This window comes from Jaculus jaculus, chromosome 4, assembly GCF_020740685.1.
Source record: "Jaculus jaculus isolate mJacJac1 chromosome 4, mJacJac1.mat.Y.cur, whole genome shotgun sequence".
NCBI classification, from domain to species: domain Eukaryota; kingdom Metazoa; phylum Chordata; class Mammalia; order Rodentia; family Dipodidae; genus Jaculus; species Jaculus jaculus.
In genome coordinates, this window is record NC_059105.1 from 790,410 (window position 1) to 812,679 (window position 22,270).

General features: G+C 44.1%; 2 protein-coding genes across 5 annotated transcripts in view; one reads left to right on the forward strand and one right to left on the reverse strand.

Moving 5' to 3' along the window:
* Positions 1–22,270, forward strand: part of LOC101608546 (high density lipoprotein binding protein) — a 95,880-nt gene that overhangs the window by 35,669 nt on the left and 37,941 nt on the right. For 2 of the 4 annotated variants that reach the window (XM_004667815.2, XM_045148296.1), the window contains exons 2-5: positions 9,257–9,321; positions 10,279–10,391; positions 12,942–13,099; positions 14,357–14,572. In XM_004667815.2, the coding sequence (XP_004667872.1) occupies positions 10,316–10,391; positions 12,942–13,099; positions 14,357–14,572 (450 nt within the window). In that variant the 5' untranslated portion in view covers positions 9,257–9,321; positions 10,279–10,315. Of the gene's footprint in view, positions 1–5,819; positions 5,886–6,440; positions 6,657–9,256; positions 9,322–10,278; positions 10,392–12,941; positions 13,100–14,356; positions 14,573–22,270 lie in introns of those variants that run through there. The other 2 variants (XM_045148295.1, XM_045148293.1) reach the window with 2 other exon arrangements.
* LOC123460097 (serine/arginine-rich splicing factor SR45-like) lies at positions 5,260–6,708 on the reverse strand. The gene has a single exon (XM_045147346.1). It carries the CDS (start codon positions 6,706–6,708, stop codon positions 5,260–5,262), a length of 1,449 nt encoding a protein of 482 aa, XP_045003281.1.

Genomic DNA, 22,270 nt, shown 5'->3' on the forward strand with positions numbered 1-22,270 from the left:
ATTTGGAGAAATATTGTGTGTTTTGTTACCAATTGTTGGAAAAATTAATTTCAATGCCCTTTAGATTTCTTAAAGTGTAGTGTATATAATACCTGCTGAAAGACTAAAATACTGAGATTTTCTTTCAAGCAAAGTGTAAAAATTTTATTGAGCCTGCAAATTGCTCTGTGACTAGACTTCATTGTCATCTTAATATACTCTTTGCATGTACATACATATACACATGTGTATATGTATGTGTGATTATGTGACCTATGCAATAAAAATTATGGGAAAGGGCAGCTTTGGAGTGTATATCCCATAATTCTTATTTCAGGAATAGTTGCAGTATGTACACAGCAGCATTTCTTCTCAGGCTTTTATTGGGTGCTGTTGCATGCTATGTATGAAGAGAAATGTGTCAAATGAGTTAGTGTGTACTGAAAAGTGTGTGAACAACAGTGTTCATGGGCTTTTAGAATGCTTTTCACTTTTAGTTCTTGTAGCTCAGCTGTTCAGTACCTAAAACAAATTCAAATAATACCAACACTGCTAGAAGTAACGTGTTCATGGCACATTGATTGTAAATGTCTCTCAGTTTTAACAGTAAGTCTATAGGAGTCCAGTGAAGATTCCTGAAGTGTTTGTGGTAATTGTCAGTCATGTTTGAATAAGTGTAGTATGAACAAAGTATTTTATTGCACAGGGTTAACAAATAGTATGTTGCTAGCTGAGGCTACTACATTACCTTTTTTTTTTTTTTTTTTGGTTTTTCGAGGTAGGGTCTTACTCTGGCTCAGGCTGACCTGGAATTCACTATGTAGTCTCAGAGTGGCCTGGTAGAACTCTCTTACATTACCTCTTGTTTTTATAAAATGTACCAAGATTTAAATTGATAACTTTATTTTACATGTAAAAAAAAGTTTCTTTTATCACCAGAAAAAAAAAAAAAACAACACATGGCCCTGAGGAATTATCCACAGTAAATGATACTGAAGAAAAGATTAGCCCTTCTGTCATATCCTGAAAAGAAGCTAAACTGATAGACTTTTTTGTGGTGAAAAAGAAACAAGACAAATGAAGAAAATCAGTTATTCGAATATGCTTCAAGTTTATGTAAGCTTAATTACAGAAGCGGTTTGTACTAGTAAAAGTATAATGTAAGTCACATGTGTCATTTCAAAATTTTAGATATCAAGAGGAATGAAAACATTTCTTTATCCTGGCTTGACCACCATTCTCAGAATGGTCAAACTATGCTAAGCATTGCTGTTCCTTAACTCTAACTACTGTATTATGTTTTGATTTAAATTATTCTGCAAGCTGCTTGGTTTCTCATTTTTTAAAATAGGTGACTCGCTATTGAGAAACACGACTCTCTTTTTAAAAATGTTTTTATTTACTTATTTGCAAACAGAGAAAGAGAATGACTGTGGGCATGCCAGGATCTTTTACCACTGCAAATGAACTCTAGATACATGAGCCACTTTGTACATTTGCTTTTACATGGGTACTGAGGAATTGAACCCAAGCTGGTAGGCTGACAAGAAGTTCCATTAATGACTTAGCCATCTCCCCAGGCCCTGTTTTACCACTTATTTATTCTTTTTAAAATGACCAGCTCTAATCCTACTTTATAATTACATTTTTAAGAGTTGAGGGCTGGGGAGAGATAGCTTAGTGGTTAAAGGCACTTGCTTGCAAAGTCTTATGGTCCAGTATTGATGTAAAGCCAGATGCACAAAATGGCACATATATCTGGAGTACCTCTCTAGTGGCAAGAGGCCCTAAAGTACCCATATACTTCCCCCCCCCAAAAAAAAAAATTTTTTTAAATAAGTGATCCTGGTATGGTGACACATGCCTTTAATCCCAGCACTCAGGAGGCAGTGGTAGGAGGATCACTGAGAGTTCAAGGCCACCCTTAGACTACATAGTGAATTCCAGGTCAGCCTGGGCTACAGTGAGAGACCCTACTACCTCAGGGGGAAAAAAAGAATTGAGGTTTTGTTTTGTTTTTTTGTTGTTGGTTTTTCATGGTAGGGTATCACTGTAGCTCAAGCTGACCTGGAATTCAGTCTGTAGTCTCAGGGTGGCCTTGAATTCATGGCGATCCTCCTACCTCAGCCTTCCGAGTGCTGGGATTAGCCGCGCACCACCACGCCTGGCAAGAGTTGAGTTTTTATGATTCTGGGGATCAAAGCCAAAGCTTTAGGCATACCAGGCAACTGTTGAGCTACACACCTACTCTCATGTCTAACGTTTTTTAAAAATATTTTATTTGCAAGCAGGGAGAGAGAATAAGAGAGGAAATGGGCACACAATGCAGGGCCTCTTGCCACTGGAAATGAGCTCCAGATGAATGTGCCACATTGTTAGTCTGGCTTTACATGGGTGCTGGGGAATCGAACAAGGGCTGTCAGACTTTGTGGAAGCAAGTTTTTTTTTTTTTTTTTTTTAGAGACTCCTTGCAAATTTATAAAACCAGCAATCTGTTGACATTGGATCAACAGTGTATTACATTGTCAAGTAACAGCTTAACCAAGAAGATAATGTTAACAAATATAGATTCTGTGTATGTTTTGTTGACAAAAATAATCCAGAGCAGCCAGGTATGGTGGCATATGCCTTTAATCCCAGCCCTGGGAAGCAAGTGTTTTTAACTGCTGAGCTCTCTGCTTAGCCCTTAAAAAAAAAGCTGAAGAGATGACAGCGGTTAAAGCGCTTGCCTGCAAAGCCTAAGGACCCAGGTTCAATTCTCCAGGTCCCACATAAGCCAGATGTACATGTTGGCACATGTGTCTGGAGTTTGTTTGCAGTGGCTAGAGGCCCTGGTGTGCCCATTTTTTTTCTCTCTCAAATAAATAAAAATGAATTTTTAAAAATACTTTATTTGTAAGAAGAAAAAGTTAGTATGGGCATGTCAGGGCCTCTTGTTGCAGCAACTGAACTCCAGGTTCATTGGGTTGCTTTGTGCCTCTGAAATGAGGGTAGGTACCAGGGAATTGAACCTGAACCAGCAGTCTTTGCAAGCAAGCACCTTTAATTGCTGAGCCATCTCCCTAACCCATATCTTATGTTTTGAGCTTTGGACTTTTAGCCTCTGCAGTATGGGTTGATGTGTGATTATGCTTTTTGGCCTGGAATGAGACTTTTCTTTCCTTTTTGAGTAGGCTTGCTTGCTTTTTGTTATTTTTTCCCCTTGGATTTAATTTCTATTGAAAATATGATCCTTTTAGGCATCATTGTTTGGGGGATTAGAGGGTATTTCTCTTGTAACATTTTACCTTGAGCAAGCTGGATTCTTATCCCTTATTTCTTGAGGAGTAAAAACTGAGATTCATTTTTGAGGCATCTAGAGAGTTCACATATTTATCTAGTCTAAATATTGATGGGCGTGGGATAATGGAAGTTCTGAAGTCGGCCTCTGTAAACTGATTCATTGTACTAAAGCTAGTTGGTCACAGTTATCAATGCCGAAGCAGATGGAATGTTTGTGAAACAATTTAACATTTGTTTTTATAACATAGTATATTTGAGAACTTTTCATATAACCTTACATAGACTTGAACTTGCTATATAGTTAAGAATGACCTTGAGTTCCTGATCCTTCCTTGGCCTCAAGAATACTAGGATTCTAGGTGGGTGTCACCACACCCAAGTAGATTTTACAATATCTTATTAAGTACATGTTTGGTTTTTGAGACAGGATCTTACTTTTTAAAAATATTTTATTTATTTATTTATTTGAGAGAGAGAGAATGGCCATGCCTGGGCCTCTAACCACTGTAAGTAAACTCAGATGCATGTGCCCCCTTGGTCATCTGGCTTATGCCTCACCACTAAGCCTTTTCCCCAGCCCCAAGGTCTTACTTTTTTGTAGCCCAGGCTGGCCTTGAACGCCAGTCCTCACTGCCTCAGTCTCCTGAGTACTGGGGTTATGGGCACACACAACCACACCCACTTACATACATGTTTTTTTTTAATTATTTATTTATTTATTTGAGATCAACAGATACAGAGAGAAAGACAGATAGAGGGAGAGAGAGAGAGAATGGGCGCGCCAGGGCTTCCAGCCTCTGCAAACGAACTCCAGACGCGTGCCCCCTTGTGCATCTAACTAACGTGGACCTGGCTAACGTGGGACCTGGGGAACTGAGCCTCGAACCAGGGTCCTTAGGCTTCACAGGCAAGCGCTTAACCGCTAAGCCATCTCTCCAGCCCACGTACATGTTTTTAAACCAAGTCTTTGAGATCTTGTGTACACCAGGCACTGTGCCAGCTCGTACCCATGTTGACTTCCTAGCTCCACTGGAAGTCCCTTGGTAGCAGAAATACTGAGTAGTCTGGTTGCTTAGCCCTTTTTTACCCTTTCTCATCTCTCTCACAGCAGCCCTGATCAGGCCTTCAATAACAAAAGAACAACAAAAAACACAGTTCTAATTGCTGGCTGGTTAACCTCCTGGGAAAGATACCCCACAGACCATAGTAATAATGCAGAAGGGAGGACTTCTTGGTGCTAACAGAGGCACTTCCAAGCTACAGTACCCAGGTTCTGTGTTGCCACATTAGAGTGCTCCTCTGACAGATGCCCTTGGCTCTTTGCAGTTGAAGCAATGGGCTTTTTCTGCCTGAGTGATTTTTGTGACCAAATGCTGGTGTTTCTTCCAGAAGTGTTGCTGGTTCCTATCATCTGAGGTTCCAAAGCCTGATCTCAGTTGACATAGTTTTCTCCTCAATACCCCTTGTGTCTGTCCAGGGTACCTCACACTTAACCATCCTCAGCCTAGCAGCTCTTCCTAGTTGCTTAGGCCAAGAACCCCTATGCCAACTCACATATGTCCATGACAAGCTGCACTGTGATGCTGTCTTCCGAGGATGTATCAAATCTGACAACTTAATTTTGTTCACTGCCACAAACTATAATGCAAACTTTGTAGCTTTTGACTGAAAAGCATAGGACTCTCTTGCGCCTTCCATATTCCAGTGTCCAACATAGAGTGCTTGGGCAGGAGGATGTTTAGTTTTACACAATAGACGGGAAGGGAGAAGAAAAATAAACTTGGTCATGCTTTCTGCTGTAAAGCAGCCTCTGGTCATCCCAAGCAAAACCCATCTCACAGCTGAAGCCTATGTAGACCTGTCTCACTGAGCTCTCTGCCTTGTGTAGGACAGTTCAGTAGTCTGGCTGGCTCCCATATGTAACTCTACACTGTTCATATGCCACCTTAACAGAGGTCCAACGTGACATATCTGCAAGTTCTTCCAGTTGTGTATTGTCTAGTAGACACACTGGATATAGAGCTGGCCTGGGGAGGAAGGCTGCTCAGAGCAAGGTTTGTGCTCTCCCTCGGTATCTACAGCGGGGGCACACAAGTACGCCCCATCTTGTGAACGTGTGTGCAGGAGGGTAGAGGTTTTTACATTTTGGAAGAGAGGAAGTTGAAGGCTGCGGGTTGGAGCTGGGGTGAGATGTGAACCGAACCTTGAGGGACTGAGATGTGCTCCGCCTGAGGGTGTTGCTAGGCTGAAGCCGGCTCTCCGTTCAGCCAGGAAGGGTGCAGATGGTTTTGCGGGCCCTTTGCAGAGACTCCTCAGAGATCGCTTTTCTCTTGCGGAGCTCAGTGTTGCTGGGTGGCCTCGGCTCGTGAGGGGCCTGCCCCCTGCCCTCGGGATAAGAGACCCAACTTTTGGAGCTGGGTCGAGCTGCACACTGGCGGAGTTGGCCGGCTCCCGGGCGCTCCGCGGACCCCGCGGCGGGCGTCGGCGGCGGGCGGGGCGGGCGGCCAGTCTGACGTGTCTCGGCGGGATTGGAGCCGCCGCCCTATATAGCTGCGGCGGTCCGGGCGCCGCGCCTCGGAGCGTCCCGGCTTCTCGCGCGCGGCGGCGGCCGGCAAGACCCACGAGTGAGGAGCAGGCGGCTGGGGAGCGCGGGCCGCGGGCGGGCAGGGCAGGGCGGGGGCGGCCGGGCCCGGGGCGCCGCCGGGGCTCCGACGAGACCCGTCTCCTGCAGCGTGGCGGGCGGGGACCGCTACGTGTCACTGCGCATGGCCGCCGGGCCGGGGCACTGAAACTTTCCCAAGTCCGCCGCGCGGCCGGCGCTGCGTGCGGGGCCGGGCTGCCGGTGGGGGAGGGGTGCGACCTGGCCAGGTTGGTGACGTGGGCGGCGGCCCCTCCCCCGCTCAGCCGCGCTGGCCCTGCGGTTAGGGGCTGGGCCGGGGGTGGCGCGGCGGCGACCGGACCTGAGCGCGCGGGCTCCTCGCCTGGGGTCCGGCCTCCGTCGCCGCCGCCGCACCTCCACCTGCCGCGTCGGGTGGCGGGGTCCAGGCCCACGTACAACTTGGATGCGTCCCAGAGTCCGCGGGTGAAAAATGCATTACGGAAAAATACCGAATTTGGATGAAAGGCAGAGGCCGAGCAGGGCACTGTCCCTTTAAGCCTGTCCCCGCCCGCGGGCGTTCGTGGCCGGTGGGAGGGCCGTGCTGAGGTGGCATCTGCGAAAGTTCCTCCCCGGCCAGGCCGGGTCTGACTTCCAGAACTGGGTGAAGCGCTCTGGCCTTCCTGTGTCCTGGCCTTCGGTGATCTTGCAGCGTAGCTGGATATCGTTTGATTCTCGGATTTGTAGACCTGACTTCTTTGGGGGGAAAAATCCTTGCAAGACTTCTGAGGACATAAAAGTAAGCAGTTATAACTTGACGCAGAAGCATGGCTCTCAGCTGAGGCTTTCATTCAGCCTACTCTAGTGCGTAAAGAGCATGAATGTCTCCTTAATTGAGTCTGTCATGAAGTATTAACTGATGAATTCTCTTTGCATACTGTTGCCCCTTACATAAGTAGTTGGCACAACTACCACAGGGGAATCAACTGAAATACTTCCTTGTTCAAAAGCAAAAGAAGTTAGAAGTCTTCACTTAAAGGCTTTTCTGTTGTCTCGAGTAGCAACAGGTTTCCACCTTAAATACACAGTTAACACAACTTGACTCTACAGGAGTCACTATTGCTCCCCACTTCTTGGAGAAGGGGAAGCCCTCTTTAGTTCTAGGTGTGTTTGCTCTGTGTTAGTTATACTTTAAGACCTGACCTCTTTCTGTCATGTTGTAACTTCCAGGCTGAAGATAGGTTGAGGTTTGCAATGGGTAAACTTGAATACTATCCTAACCCCAGATCCCTGTAGCAAAGGTGACTGAGATGGGCCCAGTGCTGATGGACTGGGACCTGGACCCTTGTGGGAGGAGGGCTTGCACCTATTAGAGGAGGCTTGCGCCATGTGGAAGAGCCGACCAGTTTTCTGGCCAGAAGGAGGAAAAAACTAGATTTTGTCCTATCTTGAGACAGAACCTTTACAAGGAGACAGGGACCTGGACTTCTTCAAAGGTCATGTGCTTTCTAAAAGTATATTCCAGATTCTTTTCAATCCTGACTTGAGTAAGCAAGAGACTTATATAAAAAAATCTTGGGCCTCTGCTCTGTGATGAGAGCCTGCTTCAGGTTCCCCTGGAGACACAAGATGGAGGGCACCCTCAGCTGTGGTGGCTGAAGTGATGTAGAGCATCCAGGTGCGATGAGTTAGGCCTCCGTGTTGTCAATAAAAGTAAAGCTTGAAGCAGTGGATGTAGGTTGGTGTGGGTGTAGAGCTGGAGATTCCATTGCATAAGACACTTTGGCACCACTAAGTTGGAGACTCAGAAAGAGCAGACTGACTGGCTTTTGATAAGATTCTTAACCTAGAGTCTCAGGTGGAGATGAGCTCTGCATTTACATACAAGTCACCAGATATGTGTCTTAAACTGACATCTTTAAAACAGGGTTTGAGTTGTTAATAAGAAACATAAAGTCTTACTGAATGGTATCCTGAACCTTATGTGTTCACTGTGCCTCTAGTTGTGATCCTTTTGCCTCAGGCTCTGACAAATTACTATATGAAAGCTTGAAGGTAGGCCCCAGTGTGTCCTGTTAAACCAGTCTGGGGCTTTCTAGAGGTCCACTCTGTCAGCATTTGCACATAGGGAGCGCTGAAGACACTGACCCCGGTTTTTCCTGGACCTTGGCAGTAGGCTTAGACATGAGCACTTAGTGGGCTTCTGTAGCCACTTGAGCCAAGGGAGTCACGGTAAGGGATCCTTGGAAAAGATGTCCAGGTGGTGTGGGAGCATGCTCAGAAGAGATGGCACCAAGTGCAGTTTTGTGCTACAGCTGATGCAAGGTGATACATTGGATAGGCCTGTGCACCTGTCCTTTGGCACTGAAGACTTGTCCAGTATTGGAAAGCAGTGGGTCTGGCCAATGGCAGCACAGGAACAAGGACATGGTTATAGTTGAGGTCACACAGATGACCTGGTTTGGCAGATAAGGGTGATAAGTTTCTGGGTTTAAGAAATGACTGTGGAACCTGGGAACAACCTGAGTGAGAGATCAGACACAGTGGTCAGTGGCAAGCTTGCAGCCCAGTGGGAGGCCTTCAGGGGGTGGGGATGAACAGCTCTGTGCCTGCTATGTTTCTTCCATCTTATACTTGGGACTCATGCCTACTGTAATGCACACTTGTGTGAGCTCAGGATCCCAAAAAGCAGCAGGTAACTTAACCTGGTGACCTCATCCATCAGTCTCTTGAGGCAAGATGAATCACAGCCTCTCACTATAGAGAGTAGTTCTTGCTCCTTCCCAGGTGGCCTTTGAAGGTTCCTTCCAATCCTACAATTTTATGACCTGGTTTCTAAATCCAACAGTGGATTTAGAAGGGACTGAAGGACAGGATAACAGCAAGAACAAAGGAACTACCAAGTTACCAAGGATTCTTTAAAGGGAATGGAGCCCTTGCTCACCCTGAAAACTCAAAGGCAGGGTCTACACTCAGTTATATGCCATAGGCAGCATCAGCTCACAGGTTTGGCAGAATGTGAGGGTCCATGAAAGGTGGTTTAATCAGGAGGGGAAACCTTCAGTTTTGTGAGAATTTTACTTAAGAATGGTCACAATTGAGTTTTGGCACTTAGAGGTCATTCATTTGTGTCCCTGGAAGAGTTGTCATCTGAGAGTTCAAAGTGGTTTGGGTTTTATTGTAATATATTTTGTTTGAAGCTAATGGCGTCAGAGCAGAGTTTTTGTTCCCACCACCCCCAAGAAATTTGCTTAATTTGTAAATTGGTGTGAGTAGCTAAGTGTAAAGAAGATCCAGACCTTTCTTGCTTAAGAAGTGAAAGAATTTGAGTGGTAAAACATGGATAAATAACTTTTCTCTGGGTTTCTCCCTGTCTTCTATATTCCTATCCTATACCAGTAAAAGCTGGCTGGCTGACAGAGGCAACCTCAGGACGGACTTTCTGGCTACTGACCATTTTGCTGGTAAGTTTGACTGCCCTGCCTGAAGACTTCCTGTGTTGGTGCCTGGAACAGTCTGAAACATGTCTGTGTCTCTCTGTCTCTCTCTTTTTTTTCTGGCCAAGGTGGTGCAGTTAATAACCTTGGTGCATAATTATGTGAAGCAAGTGGTTCTTCCACACTGTGTGTGCTGATCACCTTGAATTTGGGGGAGGAAGAAGCTGACACCTCTATCTCAGAATGTTGAATTATATCACACTCTCCAAATAAAGGATCTGAGGCCTTAAGAGCCAGTGGTGTCCTGAGTTCCTTGGCTGTCATGAACTTCTGTGCCTTGGACCACTTCTCTTCTTCTGAATCCCCTCACAGATGGTAGACTGTGTCAGGATATGATCAACAGGTGTCAGATATTTAGTACTATATGCGTATCTATTAGTTGCCACCTCAAAACATTATGAACCTGCTTTCTCCTGCCATATGGTAAAGTGGTTCCGTTTGGGCTCTTGGAGATCCTGATTGGCTTTTTGTAGCCCCTGTCATATGATGCATTTTTAAGCATCAGGAGACATGTGTTAAACAAATTATCAGAATATGATTAAGATAGCTATTCAGAAAATGTTCCTATTATTGATGTGTTTTAGATCTGAGTCAAACAGGTGGCAGGTTCCTGTGGTCCAAGAGACCTGTATAAATTTGGGGGTGGTGCAGATCCTGAGCATCTGGCACTGAGCCTCTTGGCCAAAGCCTTGTATGCTGCATGACAGGTCACTTCTGAGAAGACAGTTAACCAGCAGTGCTGGGGCCTTACTTTACTTGCAGTTTCCCTGTTACCTTGTTACCCTCATTGAGAGCTTGTCTAGTAGTTCGCTGGTAAAGAGATAAAACTTGTGACTAAAACTCTGAGGATAACAATTTCATAGGTTGTTGAGAGTTGACTCTACTTAGCCTTTCTTTTCCTTGATTCCCTCTTTCTTACTATAGTGGCTAACCGGGATTGCGTGTGGGCGTGAGATCAACCATGAGCTCCGTTGCAGTTTTGACCCAAGAGAGTTTTGCTGAACACCGAAGTGGGCTGGTTCCGCAACAAATTAAAGGTGATGGCCCCTTTATAAGCTCTTCTTGTTGACTTTTAAGTCACTGCTTCCTTCAAGTTCTTGCCAGATCTCATGTCCTATCTACAGACATTTTCAGGTGGGATTGGCCAGGTATGAGGGATGATTACAATGACATGTGATGTGGACATTTTCTAGAAATCTGATTAATTCAACTAGTGATAAGATCCTTTTCAAAATTGATGTTCCAATTATGAAACACTAAAGTTTTGGTTGAGAAACATCCCAGGACATTGTGGAGCTTCCTTGAGGATGAAGGTCAGGCCTTAGCTTCTGAGCTCTTGAAGGCCTCTGGTCAAGATCAAGAGCAGTTCCATCCAATAGGAAAAATGCTAGCCATATAAACAATTTGAAATTTTATGACACCCACATTTAAAAGGAGTTGGGTTTTTTGTTTGTTTGTTTTCAGATAGGTCTTATTCTTAGCCAGACTGGCCTCAAACTAATAATCTTCCTGCCTCTGAAATTATAGGCATATGTGAACACATTCAGTGCATTTTGTTTAACCCAGTGTTTAACCCAGTGCATCTAAATATTGTTGCTGCAACATCTCTTTAATGTAAATATAGATTTGGGGGGAACTGGAGAGATTGTTCAGTGGTTAAGGCACTTGCCTGCAAAGCCTTAAGGACCTGGGTTCAATTCCCCAGGACCAATGTAAAGCCAGATGCACAAAATAGTGCATGCATTCATTTGGAGTGGATAAAAGCCCTGGCATGCCCATTTATACATTCATTTCCCACCCACCCACCCCTCTCTCTGTCAAATACATACATTTAAAAAAACTGAGACCTGATAGTTTATGATCTTTCTTTTCTTTTAAAATTGGGTATAGATTTACAAAATAAAACATTTTGATTTAAATTCTAAATTTCCATCCAAAAATCCTTGATCTATATTTAGATTTCCTAAAATCTTCTCTTCATAGCACTTTTTTTTTCTTTTTTTATGTGGCAGAGAAAGGAGGGGGAGAGGATGGGTGTGCCAGGGCCTCTAGCCACTGCAGACAATCTCCAGATGTGTGCGCCTCCTTGTGCATCTGGCTAACGTAGATCCTGGGGAATTGAACCTGGGACCTTCAGCTTTGCAGGCAAATGCCTTAACTGCTAAGTCATCCCTCCAGCTCCTAAAATTTTCTCTTGAAGGAATACACGGTTCTGTTTGAAATTGTTACAAACACTTAATTTTCCCATAACTAAATTGACTATTGGTTCCTAAATTTAAAATAAGTTAAAATTTAAAATTCACTTCTCAGTCACAGAAACCACACTATGTCCAGTGACCACAATGTTAATCATTAGAGCCCTGAGACAGTGCTACTCACCTGGCTCTTGAGTACCTGGGCCCTGGGCTGTTCCTCCTCAGGGTAGTCATCTGTGCTGTCTCCCTTTCTAAAGAGAGAAGATGGCCCTAAGGGTTCAATCTCTGATCACACCAGCACTGTGGGGCAGTATGACCTGCAGCTAAAAAGCAGTGAACCTGGATTCAGATGCAGGCCTATCTAATTCCAAAGGTCACCTGGTTCTTTCCATGTGTACACATGTCACAGGGTTTTTATTGGGCCTTGCTGGACACTGCCTGGCCCTGGATATTTGGGGTTATCTAAAACATTTAGATCCTTGCTTTCATGGAGATCCTAGTTAGTAGGACAAAAATATGAACAAATAAAACACTGTCGAAGATTTGCAAGACTAGTTAATACACAAGGACCCTGATTTCCACAGGCCTTACTGTGCCTTGCCTTGGACTTGGGGGGCGGTGGCGATCAAAGACAGCAGTCCTATGTGAGTTAGTTTCACCATCATATATTACAGTAGAGAATCTTTTGGAGTTTACCTCAAAAACAGTTCCCACAAGCAGTGTTTAAAGGCCTGCTCTGTGCCAGGCACTGCCACAGTCATGATTTGTTTTAGTGATCTTAGAAGAGTAACAGAGGGCTGGAGAGATGGCTTAGTGGTTAAGCACTTGCCTGTGAAGCCTTAGGACCCCGGTTCGAGGCTCGGTTCCCCAGGTCCCACGTTAGCCAGATGCACAAGGGGGCGCACGCGTCTGGAGTTCGTTTGTAGTGGCTGGAAGCCCTGGTGCGCCCATTCTCTCTCTCTCCCTCTATCTGTCTTTCTGTGTCTGTCGCTCTCAAATAAATAAATAAAAAATAGACAAAAAAAATTAAAAAAAAAAATAAGAGTAACAGAATATCTGTTCCAAGACTTGACTTCAGGTGTTTCACATATTCCATACTAGCTAAAATGGGGCTTAGAGGCTGACTCTATACAGAGGGACCATGTAGAGGACCAAAGACTTAGCTGCCAAGGATTTGGGGGTTGCTGACCCCCAACCAATTCACACGCTCAGGGTCCTGAGCCTAGTGACCATCTAAGGCTGTTTCCTGTGGCTATGAAAGATGAGACTGGGGCAGCAGCATTGTTACTCAAACTATGTTCTAGGTGAGGATTCCTACTAAAACCCTGCAAGTGTTTTGTTCATACCATGCTGAATCAGTGTCTTCCTCCTAATATGTGTTGGCTGGTCTAGTTGCCACTTTAAATTCAGAAGAGGAGAGTGACCCTCCAACCTACAAGGATGCCTTCCCTCCACTTCCTGAGAAAGCAGCTTGCTTGGAAAGTGCCCAGGAACCTGCTGGAGCCTGGAGTAACAAGATCCGACCCATTAAGGCCTCTGTCATCACTCAGGTAGAAACACCATTTCTTTTTACCTTATCTGTCCATGTAGGAAGCAGTGGGATCTTATGGGAGGTTTTTGAGCATGCAAAGATGAAAGTACTTTGAGTATGTAAATGAAGGAGGTCTTCTGATTAAACAGTTCCCTTTCTTTTCATGACTCCTGTGGAGTACAGCTTCCACCACACTCACCCTACCTCCCTAGCACCTTGAACCTTGAGTGCCGGCACACAGTTGGAGGCAGACAGTATTTTGTCAGATTCATGGGCTTCGTGTGCTCTTTCACACACTGCAGTCCATTACCTGTTCCCAATTGCTGGGTCTGTCCTTATTGTCCATAATGACCAAATCTATCAAGAGCAAGTCTGTCTGGAAGCAGTTAACTAATTTCCTGGTTTTCTTTGAACTAACCTTTCTCTCTGCTACCAGAGTTTTAGATATTGAAGGATGTCAGAGTTTCCAAGTGAACTGATGCCTTGCTGTTGTGATAAGTCTTGTTAAATGTGTCACTTAGATGATTTGATCCTCAAACCAGAGGTTATTGCTTCCACCCCTGCAACTTTTCAAACCTGCATTAAGCAGAATTTGTCTTGTGTTTGTTTAAAAACGCTTTGACTTTTTACTATGCCCCTGTCTCCTAGTCTGCTCACCTGCCTACAGCCTCTGGTCTCCTTTCCTCCTGTGGTAGGTGCTGTTTCGTCTTTTTGAAAAGACACCCTTGGTGTATTGCACCCAACATCTCCATATATTTCCTTCACAAGCCAAGTGTTCCTGGTGCTGCTTTGTTTATGCAATGGGTGTCACTCTCAGTACCAAAATGTCTGCTTTCTGAGCTTAGTTTCTTTTTCCTGGCCTTCTAGTTGCCTTGTCCCAGGATTTTGCTTTCTGAGTGAATGATGCACAAATACATATTCTTTTTTTTTTTTAATATCTATCCTCTTTTAACTTTTTATTTTATTTATTTATTTATTTATTTGAGAGCGACAGACACAGAGAGAAAGACAGAGGGAGAGAGAGAGAGAGTGGGTGCACCAGGGCTTCCAGCCTCTGCAAACGAACTCCAGATGCGTGTGCCCCCTTGTGCATCTGGCTAACGTGGGACCTGGGGAACCGAGCCTCGAACCGGGGTCCTTAGGCTTCACAGGCAAGCGCTTAACCGCTAAGCCATCTCTCCAGCCCAAATACATATTCTTAATTCCCTGTCCATTGATCATTCTTCCTTCTGTTGATTGTTACTTCAACCTCACCTTTTGGGTCTTTTCTGAGCAGGTATTTCATGTACCCCTGGAGGAGAGAAAATACAAGGATATGAATCAGTTTGGAGAAGGTGAGCAAGCGAAAATCTGCCTTGAGATCATGCAGAGGACCGGCGCTCACCTAGAGCTCTCTCTGGCTAAAGATCAAGGCCTCTCCATCATGGTCTCAGGGAAGCTGGATGCTGTCATGAAAGCCCGGAAGGACATTGTTGCTAGACTGCAGACACAGGTAGGCATCCCCAGGCCCAGCACTTCTTGGTGACATTGTGCTACTGCCATGGTGCTGGCTGCTCCTAGTTCAAGCCAGAGTTTCACTGGATTCTTTCTTATTTGGAGTATAACAGCAACATTTGGAACCCATGACTTTTTTTTTTTTTTTTTGGTAGTGAAAACCTCCCAAGTCTAATAGAACTGGGGTACCTATTATCATGCCAATCACTTTAATTGAATACACTAAAATTTGAGGCTTGTTCCAGAGTTTGAGACACTTGAAAACCACTGGGCTTGCTACATAGTGTAGGCCTGGCCCCAAGCTTAGGAAATACAAGATCAGATTTTCTTTTTCTACTGTCCTTGGCAACCTGATGCCAGAACTTGGAATTTATTTGGGAACAATGCATTTCTACCTAACACCAAGAAAAAGAAAAAGCTCTTAAGTGTCATGTGTCAGTTGTCATGCTACATGAGTTTGTTCACTCATAGGGGCTCCTCGTGCCTGCTGCTTAGCTCCCAGAAGTTCAAGTGGAAGCTGGCTCTAGAATGGGATGGTTATTTAACAGAGATGGGAAGGTGTTCATATTTGACCTATTTTGTGCCTACACTTCACACATTATCTCAGATGTATTTCTAGGTGGCTTGTTTACATTGGTGTCCATTTTATTGTAGTGTCACAGGTCTGATTCCCATAACAGCACCCAGCATCCCACACACACCTTTTAACGTGAGACTTGATTTGTGGGAAGGTGGTGGATTGTCCTACTTGCTTTCCCTTACTACTTTCTGTAGACTGATGGTAGGTGTTAGGGGCTTGGTTACTTACATATTTAGCTTGTTTGTAAATGGTGCTTCACACTTAGTATCACAAATAGTTGTGCATAGACTCATCCTGAAATTTGATAGTAGACTGGTGCATTTTCTGCCCTATCTGTCCTGTATAAGGTTCCTTACCCATCCTTTCCTTAATAGCCCTATCACCCACTGATGATCACTGGCAAACTTATTAAAAGTTACAACTGTTGTTTTTCTGTGTCTGCCCCTTGTCTGTCCCTTGCTGTGTAATTTGGGTGATATGCTAGAAGAGCTTTCCTTCATCAACAATTGAGTTCAAAGTGCCTAATAAAGCCGGGCATGGTGGCGCACACCTTTAATCAGGAGGCAGAGGTAGGAGGATCGCTGAATTTGAGGCCACCCTGAGACTCCATAGTGAATTTCAGGTCAGCCTGGGCTAGTGAAACCCTACCTCAAAAAAAAAAAAAAAAAAAAAAGTGCCTAATAAATAATCATTGCTTGGGCTGGGGATGTAGCTCAGTGGTAAGAGTACTTGCTTAGCATGTATAACACCCTGAGTTTTATCCCTCGCACTACAAAAACAAGCAAGTAAGTGAACAATTAAAACCTTTTCCTCATTGTTTAGTCCCCAGCTTCTTAACTGGGGGTCATGTAACTAAATGTAGGAGTAGAGAAAAAAATTGGCAACCATAAAAGTGTACAATGGCCTAAAAGAGTAATTTAAAACCAGTCACATAATATATCTGAGGTGTTATGACAGTGCCCACCTGTTTTGCTTCACGTGACTTCATTGCAGTCTTGGTTCTATTTATTTATTTGTTTGTTTGTTTTAATATATTTTATTTATTTATTTATTTGAGGGAGAGAAAAAGACAGAGCGAGAGAGGGAGGGGGGACGGGTGCACCAGGGCCTCCAGACACTGCAAACGAACTCCAGACACATGCGCCCCTTTATGCATCTGGCTTATGTGGGTCCTGGAGTGTCAAACCCAGATCCTTTGGCTTTGCAGGTAAACACCTTAACCGCTAAGCCATCTTTCCAGCCTAGTCTTGGTTCTAAACACATAGCATTCACACTTTGCACTCCATGTGCCATTGTACCACACCAATGAGTGCTGCTTGATGTACAGAGTTCCAATTGTAGACTGTTGTATGTTATGAATTATTATTTTTTGTTTGTTTGATTTTGTTTTGCAAGGTTGGATCTCCCTCTAGCCCAGGCTGACCTGGAATTCACTTGGTAGTTTCAGGGTGTTCTTGAACTCATGGTAATCCTCCTACCTCTGCCTCCCAAGTGCTGGGATTAAAGGCATGCACCACCATGTCCGCTTTATGAATTGTATTTTAATAAACTTTTTCTACCACCATTCCTCAGCAGGTAACTATCAAATTGGTAATCTTTGAATTGTATTGTGTTAGAACTTTGTTAAAAATTGTTACTTGAGGGCTGGAGAGATGGCTTAGCGGTTAAGCGCTTGCCTGTGAAGCCTAAGAACCCCGGTTCGAGGCTTGGCTCCCCAGGACCTACATTAGTCAGATGCACAAGGGGGCACACGTGTCTGGAGTTCGTTTGCAGTGGCTGGAGGCCCTGGCGCACCCATTCTCTCTTTCTCTCACTCTCCCTCTTTCTCTCTCTGTCTGTCACTCTCAAATAAATAAATCAAGTATAATACTTTGAAAAAAAAAATTGTTACTTGAGTGCTGGGGAGATAGCTCAGGTAGTAAAATGCTTTCCTGAACCCACACACAAACAAAATTGCTGTTTAAGGGCTAGAGAGATGGCTTACTAGTTGGCACTTGCCTGCAAAGCCAAAAGACTCAGGTTTGATTCCCCAGGACCTACATAAGCCAGATGCACAAGGTGGTGCATGCGTCACATTTGTTTGCAGCAGCTGGAGGCGCTCTCCCTCTTTCTCTCTCAAATAAATACATAGAAATATTTTAAATTGCTGTTTGAAGCTGTCATGGTGGCACATGCCCTTTAATACCAACACTTGAGAGGCAGAGGTAGACGGATCACTGTGAGTTTGAGGCCAGCCTGAGACTACATAGTGAGTTCCAGGTCAGCTTGGTCTAGAGCAAGAAATTTTTTAAAAGAATTTTTTAATGTGGTTGGACGTGGCCTGGGACCTCGGTACCAGCTGCTTGCTTTCGACACAGAGCTAGTCAACATTTACTTTGACACAACGGCCAGCATGTTCTGCTGCCCCTGCCCAGCGCCTACTTCTCCTTCACCCTGGGCAAGCTGCCTCGCAAGGTGCTGTCGGTGAAACTGATGAAGAACCTCAACCAGGTGCAGGCCATAATCTACGACGACGGCACATCATGGCGCCACGAGATGCAGAGCCAGAGCATGATGCTGACGCTGTGGCCCTGCGATGCCTTATGGCTGACCACGAATGCTATAGCACCTACAGCAACCATGGATTAAGATTCAAGGTCATAGCACGTTCATGCACATGAGATGAAGGGATCTGCCTCCTGCCTTCCCAGGATGGGGATCTCTGGATACTCCAACCCTTTGATCCGGGAGAAATAACCTCAAGCATAACTTCTGAGATCTCTGGCTCCTCTACGCCATCTCCCATGCTGGTGCTGTCCGTGGATTGCCCTGAAACAGCAGAAAGGGGTCAGATCCCTGCCACCCTCCGCCTTGAACACCCAGCATCCCAGAAGTGCTCTTCAGCTGCCCTGGTGTTTTTTCTAACACAAAAATGCAAGATTGACATCTTGTCCTTCCCTTACCACATGTATACTGAGTCACTCTCCTAGGCATGGGTCTTAGTCCAGTGTCATATGAGGTCTGATTACCATCGCAACAAATGCCCAAGGTTATTCCTTAAACTTGCACGATGTCCTGGCAAACAGTCCCATACCAATGGGTCCCCTCCCAATAGTTGTGACATAAAATAGTGGCCCCCTGAAAGGACAAGGACTTCTGGAAGAACCTACCCTTTGCTCATTCGTAGTGGATTGTGGGGGGTGCTGGAGGGTGGAGAAGAACTGTATCTTGAAGTCTTGCTTAGGCCTTGCATTGAGTCCCAAACCTATGACAGGTCCAGGTATCTTGCTTTGGATACAGCCGGAATTGAGCCTAAGGCCTAACTCTACCTGGAGCAAGTATTAAAATCACCGAAGACCAGGTGTGGTAGTCTTAGCACTCCGAAGGCAGAGGTAGGGCTGCTGTGAGTAGGAGGCTACCCTGAGACTACAGAGTGAATTCCATGTCAGCCCGGGCTACAGTTAGACCCTACCTCGAAGAAAACAATGTGGAGGGCAGAGGAAAATGGCTTAGTGTTTAAGGTGTTTGCCTGCTAAGCCTAAGGACCATGGTTCGATTCCCCAGGAACCACATAAGCCAGATGCGCAACAGGGCACATGCATCTGGAGGTTGTTTGCAATGGCTAGAGGCCCTGGCATGCCCATTCTCTATCCACCTCTTCCTTTTTTTTCAAATAAAAAAAATAAAATAAATATTTTTTTTTTAAATGTGTGATGAATTTTGGCTTTGGATTGAGGCAGAATTTCTAACAACTTTTAAAATGGCCCTAAACATGCTTCTGCCATTTTGTTCCATATTTATGTGAAGGTGCATTGTCAATATTGACAATTACAAGGTGGAAATATCTACAAATTCTGAAAAACAGTGAAGATTCTCCACATCCTACAGTATCAAGATGTTAGCCATAGTTTAATTCTCTTTTCTTTTTTTTTTTTGAATTCTTATGTGATCAAGAGGCAGGCTTGTTGAAACTTACATTGCAGCCTGGGTTTATCTTAAAACTCATGATCTTATGGGCCTCAGCCTCCAAAATGACTTCTGGGATTACAGGCATGATACCCAGCTGGGTTGTCCTTTTCAATGTCATTGTGAGCTTGGGGGCTATGGTGGCCCCTTCAGGTTTGGTCCTGGCAGGCTTTCTGTAGCCACCCATCAACCTCCTAAAATTGCCTTGATTTCTAACACAGCAAGATGTCTCAGGCTAACCTTAACTGTTTCCTTCTAGAATTTTTTTTTTCTTTTAGAGAGGAAGGGAGGGAGTACCAGGGCCTTCAACCCCTGTGAATGAACTCCAGACGCATATGCCCCCTTGTGTGCATGTGTGACATTTGCACTTGTGTCACTGAGTGTCTGGCTATGTAGGACCTGGAGATTCAAACCTGAGTCTTTAGGCTTCACAGGCAAGCACCTTAATTGCTAAGCCATCTCTTCAGCTCCCTCAAGATAACTTAAAGCAGCTGTTTCTCCCTGGGTGTGTGTGTGTGTGTGTGTGTGTGTGTCTCTCTCTCTCTCTCTCTCTCTCTCTCTCTCTCTATATATATATATATATATATATATATGTATAATTTTATTTATCTGCAAGCACTACCTTATGAATCTGACTTTACTTGGGTGCTGAGGAATCAAACTGAGGTCATTAGGCCTTGCAGGCAAGAACCTTAAGCACTGAGCCATCTCTCCAGCCCCCTGTCCCTGGGTTTTGGGTAAGGAAATTCACTGTAGAAATGCCAGGCTTACTTCATTCATTGCCTAAAGTGGTCAGGTTCCTGGGTCTTTGCACAGGGTAGAGCAAGGAAAGGGGAAGCTTTTAAGAAAAGAATGTCATGAGTTTAAACTGTTTTTGCTTGATATGACAAAATGACAGTTTTTAATTCAAAGGAATTCTCTTCTAGGTTTTCGATCTTGTTGTTAGTTTATTTCACTGTTTACATGATTATTGTCAAAGCTGTATAGTAAGCACATTCAAGGAGGTCTTCTGCCCAGCCTGTGGTCTTTACCTCTCCTCTCTATCTCCTTGTGGGTGGTCATTCCTATGTAGTCTTTGGTATGTTCTTCATTAAGTGTGTTTGTGAATAGAAACAGAATGTAGCTTTCCATAAGGCCTCATCTATCTGTTGCTTTTTTTTTTCCTGTACTATTTTATCATCATATCTGTGTGTACAGTAAATAGTGATTTCCTCATTGTTTTACACAGCAGACACCAACTAAGTGCGTGAACTGTAATTTTTATATGCACTTTATTTATGGACATTTGAATGGTTTTCTAGATTCTTTTTTTTTTTTAATTTTTATTAGCATTATCCATGATTATAAAAAAAAATCCCTTGGTGGGCTGGAGAGATGGCTTAGCGGTTAAGCGCTTGCCTATGAAGCCTAAGGACCCTGGTTCGAGGCTCGGTTCACGGGGTCCCACGTTAGCCAGATGCACAAGGGGGCGCACGCACTGGAGTTCGTTTGCAGAGGCTGGAAGCCCTGGCGCGCCCATTCTCTCTCTCTCTCTCCCTCTGTCTTTCTCTCTGTGTCTGTCACTCTCAAATAAATAAATTAATTAATTAATTTTTAAAAAATCCCTTGGTAATTCCCTCTCTTGCCCCCCCCACACTTTCCACTTTGAAATTCCATTCTCCATCATATTACCTCCCCATCTCAATCATTGTACTTACATATATACAATATCAACCTATTAAGTACCCTCCTCCCTTCCCTTCTCTTCCCTTTATGTCTCCTTTTTAACTTACTGGCCTCTGCTACTAAGTATTTTCATTCTCACACAGAAGCCCAATCATCTGTAGCTAGGATCCACATATGAGGGAGAACATGTGGCGCTTGGCTTTCTGGGCCTGGGTTACCTCACTTACTATAATCCTTTCCAGATCCATCCATTTTTCTGCAAATTTCATAACTTCATTTTTCTTTACTGCTGAGTAGAACTCCATTGTATAAATGTGCCACATCTTCATTATCCACTCATCAGTTGAGGGACATCTAGGCTGGTTCCATTTCCCAGCTATTATAAATTGAGCAGCAATAAACATGGTTGAGCACATACTTCTAAGGAAATGAGATGAGTCCTTAGGATATATGCCTAGGAGTGCTATAGCTGGGTCATATGGTAGATCAATCTTTAGCTGTTTTAGGAACCTCCACACTGATTCCCACAATGGCTGGACCAGATTGCATTCCCACCAACAGTGTGGAAGGGTTCCTCTTTATCCACATCCCCGCCAACATTTATGATCATTTGTTTTCATGATGGTGGCCAATCTGACAGGAGTGAGATGGAATCTCATTGTAGTTTTAATCTGCATTTCCCTGATGACTAGTGACGTAGAACATTTTTTTAGATGCTTATATGCCATTCGTATTTCTTCCTTTGAGAATGCTCTATTTAGCTCCATAGCCCATGTTTTGATTGGCTTGTTTGATTCCTTATTATCAGATATATAGCTGGGGAAGATTTTTTTCCCATTCTGTAGGTTGCCTCTTTGCTTTTTTCACTGTGTCCTTTGCAGTGCAAAATCTTTGTAATTTCATGAGGTCCCAGTGATTAATCTGTGGTTTTATTGCCTGAGCAATTGGGGTTGTATTCAGAAAGTCTTTGCCAAGACCAATATGTTGAAGAGTTTCCCCTTCTTTTTCCTCTAGCAGTTTCAGAGTTTCAGGTCTGATGTTAAGGTCTTTAATCCATTTGGACTTAATGCTTGTGCATGGCGAGAGAGAAGAATCTATTTTCATCCTTCTGCAGATATATATCCAGTTTTCCCAACATCATTTGCTGAAGAGGCTGTCTTTTCTCCAATGAGTATTTTTGGCATTTTTGTCTAATATCAGGTGGCTATAGCTACTTGGGCTTACATCTGGGTCCTCTATTCTGTTCCACTGATCTACATGTCTGTTTTTGTGCCGATACCTCGTTGTTTTTGTTACTATAGCTCTGTAGTATAGGTTAAAATCAGATATGGTGATGCCACCAGCCTTATTTTTGTTGCTCAGTATTATTTTAGATATTCGAGGTTTTTTGTGATTCCAAATGAATTTTTGGATTGTTTTTTCTATTTCCATGAAGAATGCTTTTGGAATTTTGATAGGGATTGCATTAAATGTGTACGTTGCTTTTGGTAAGATTGCCATTTTCAC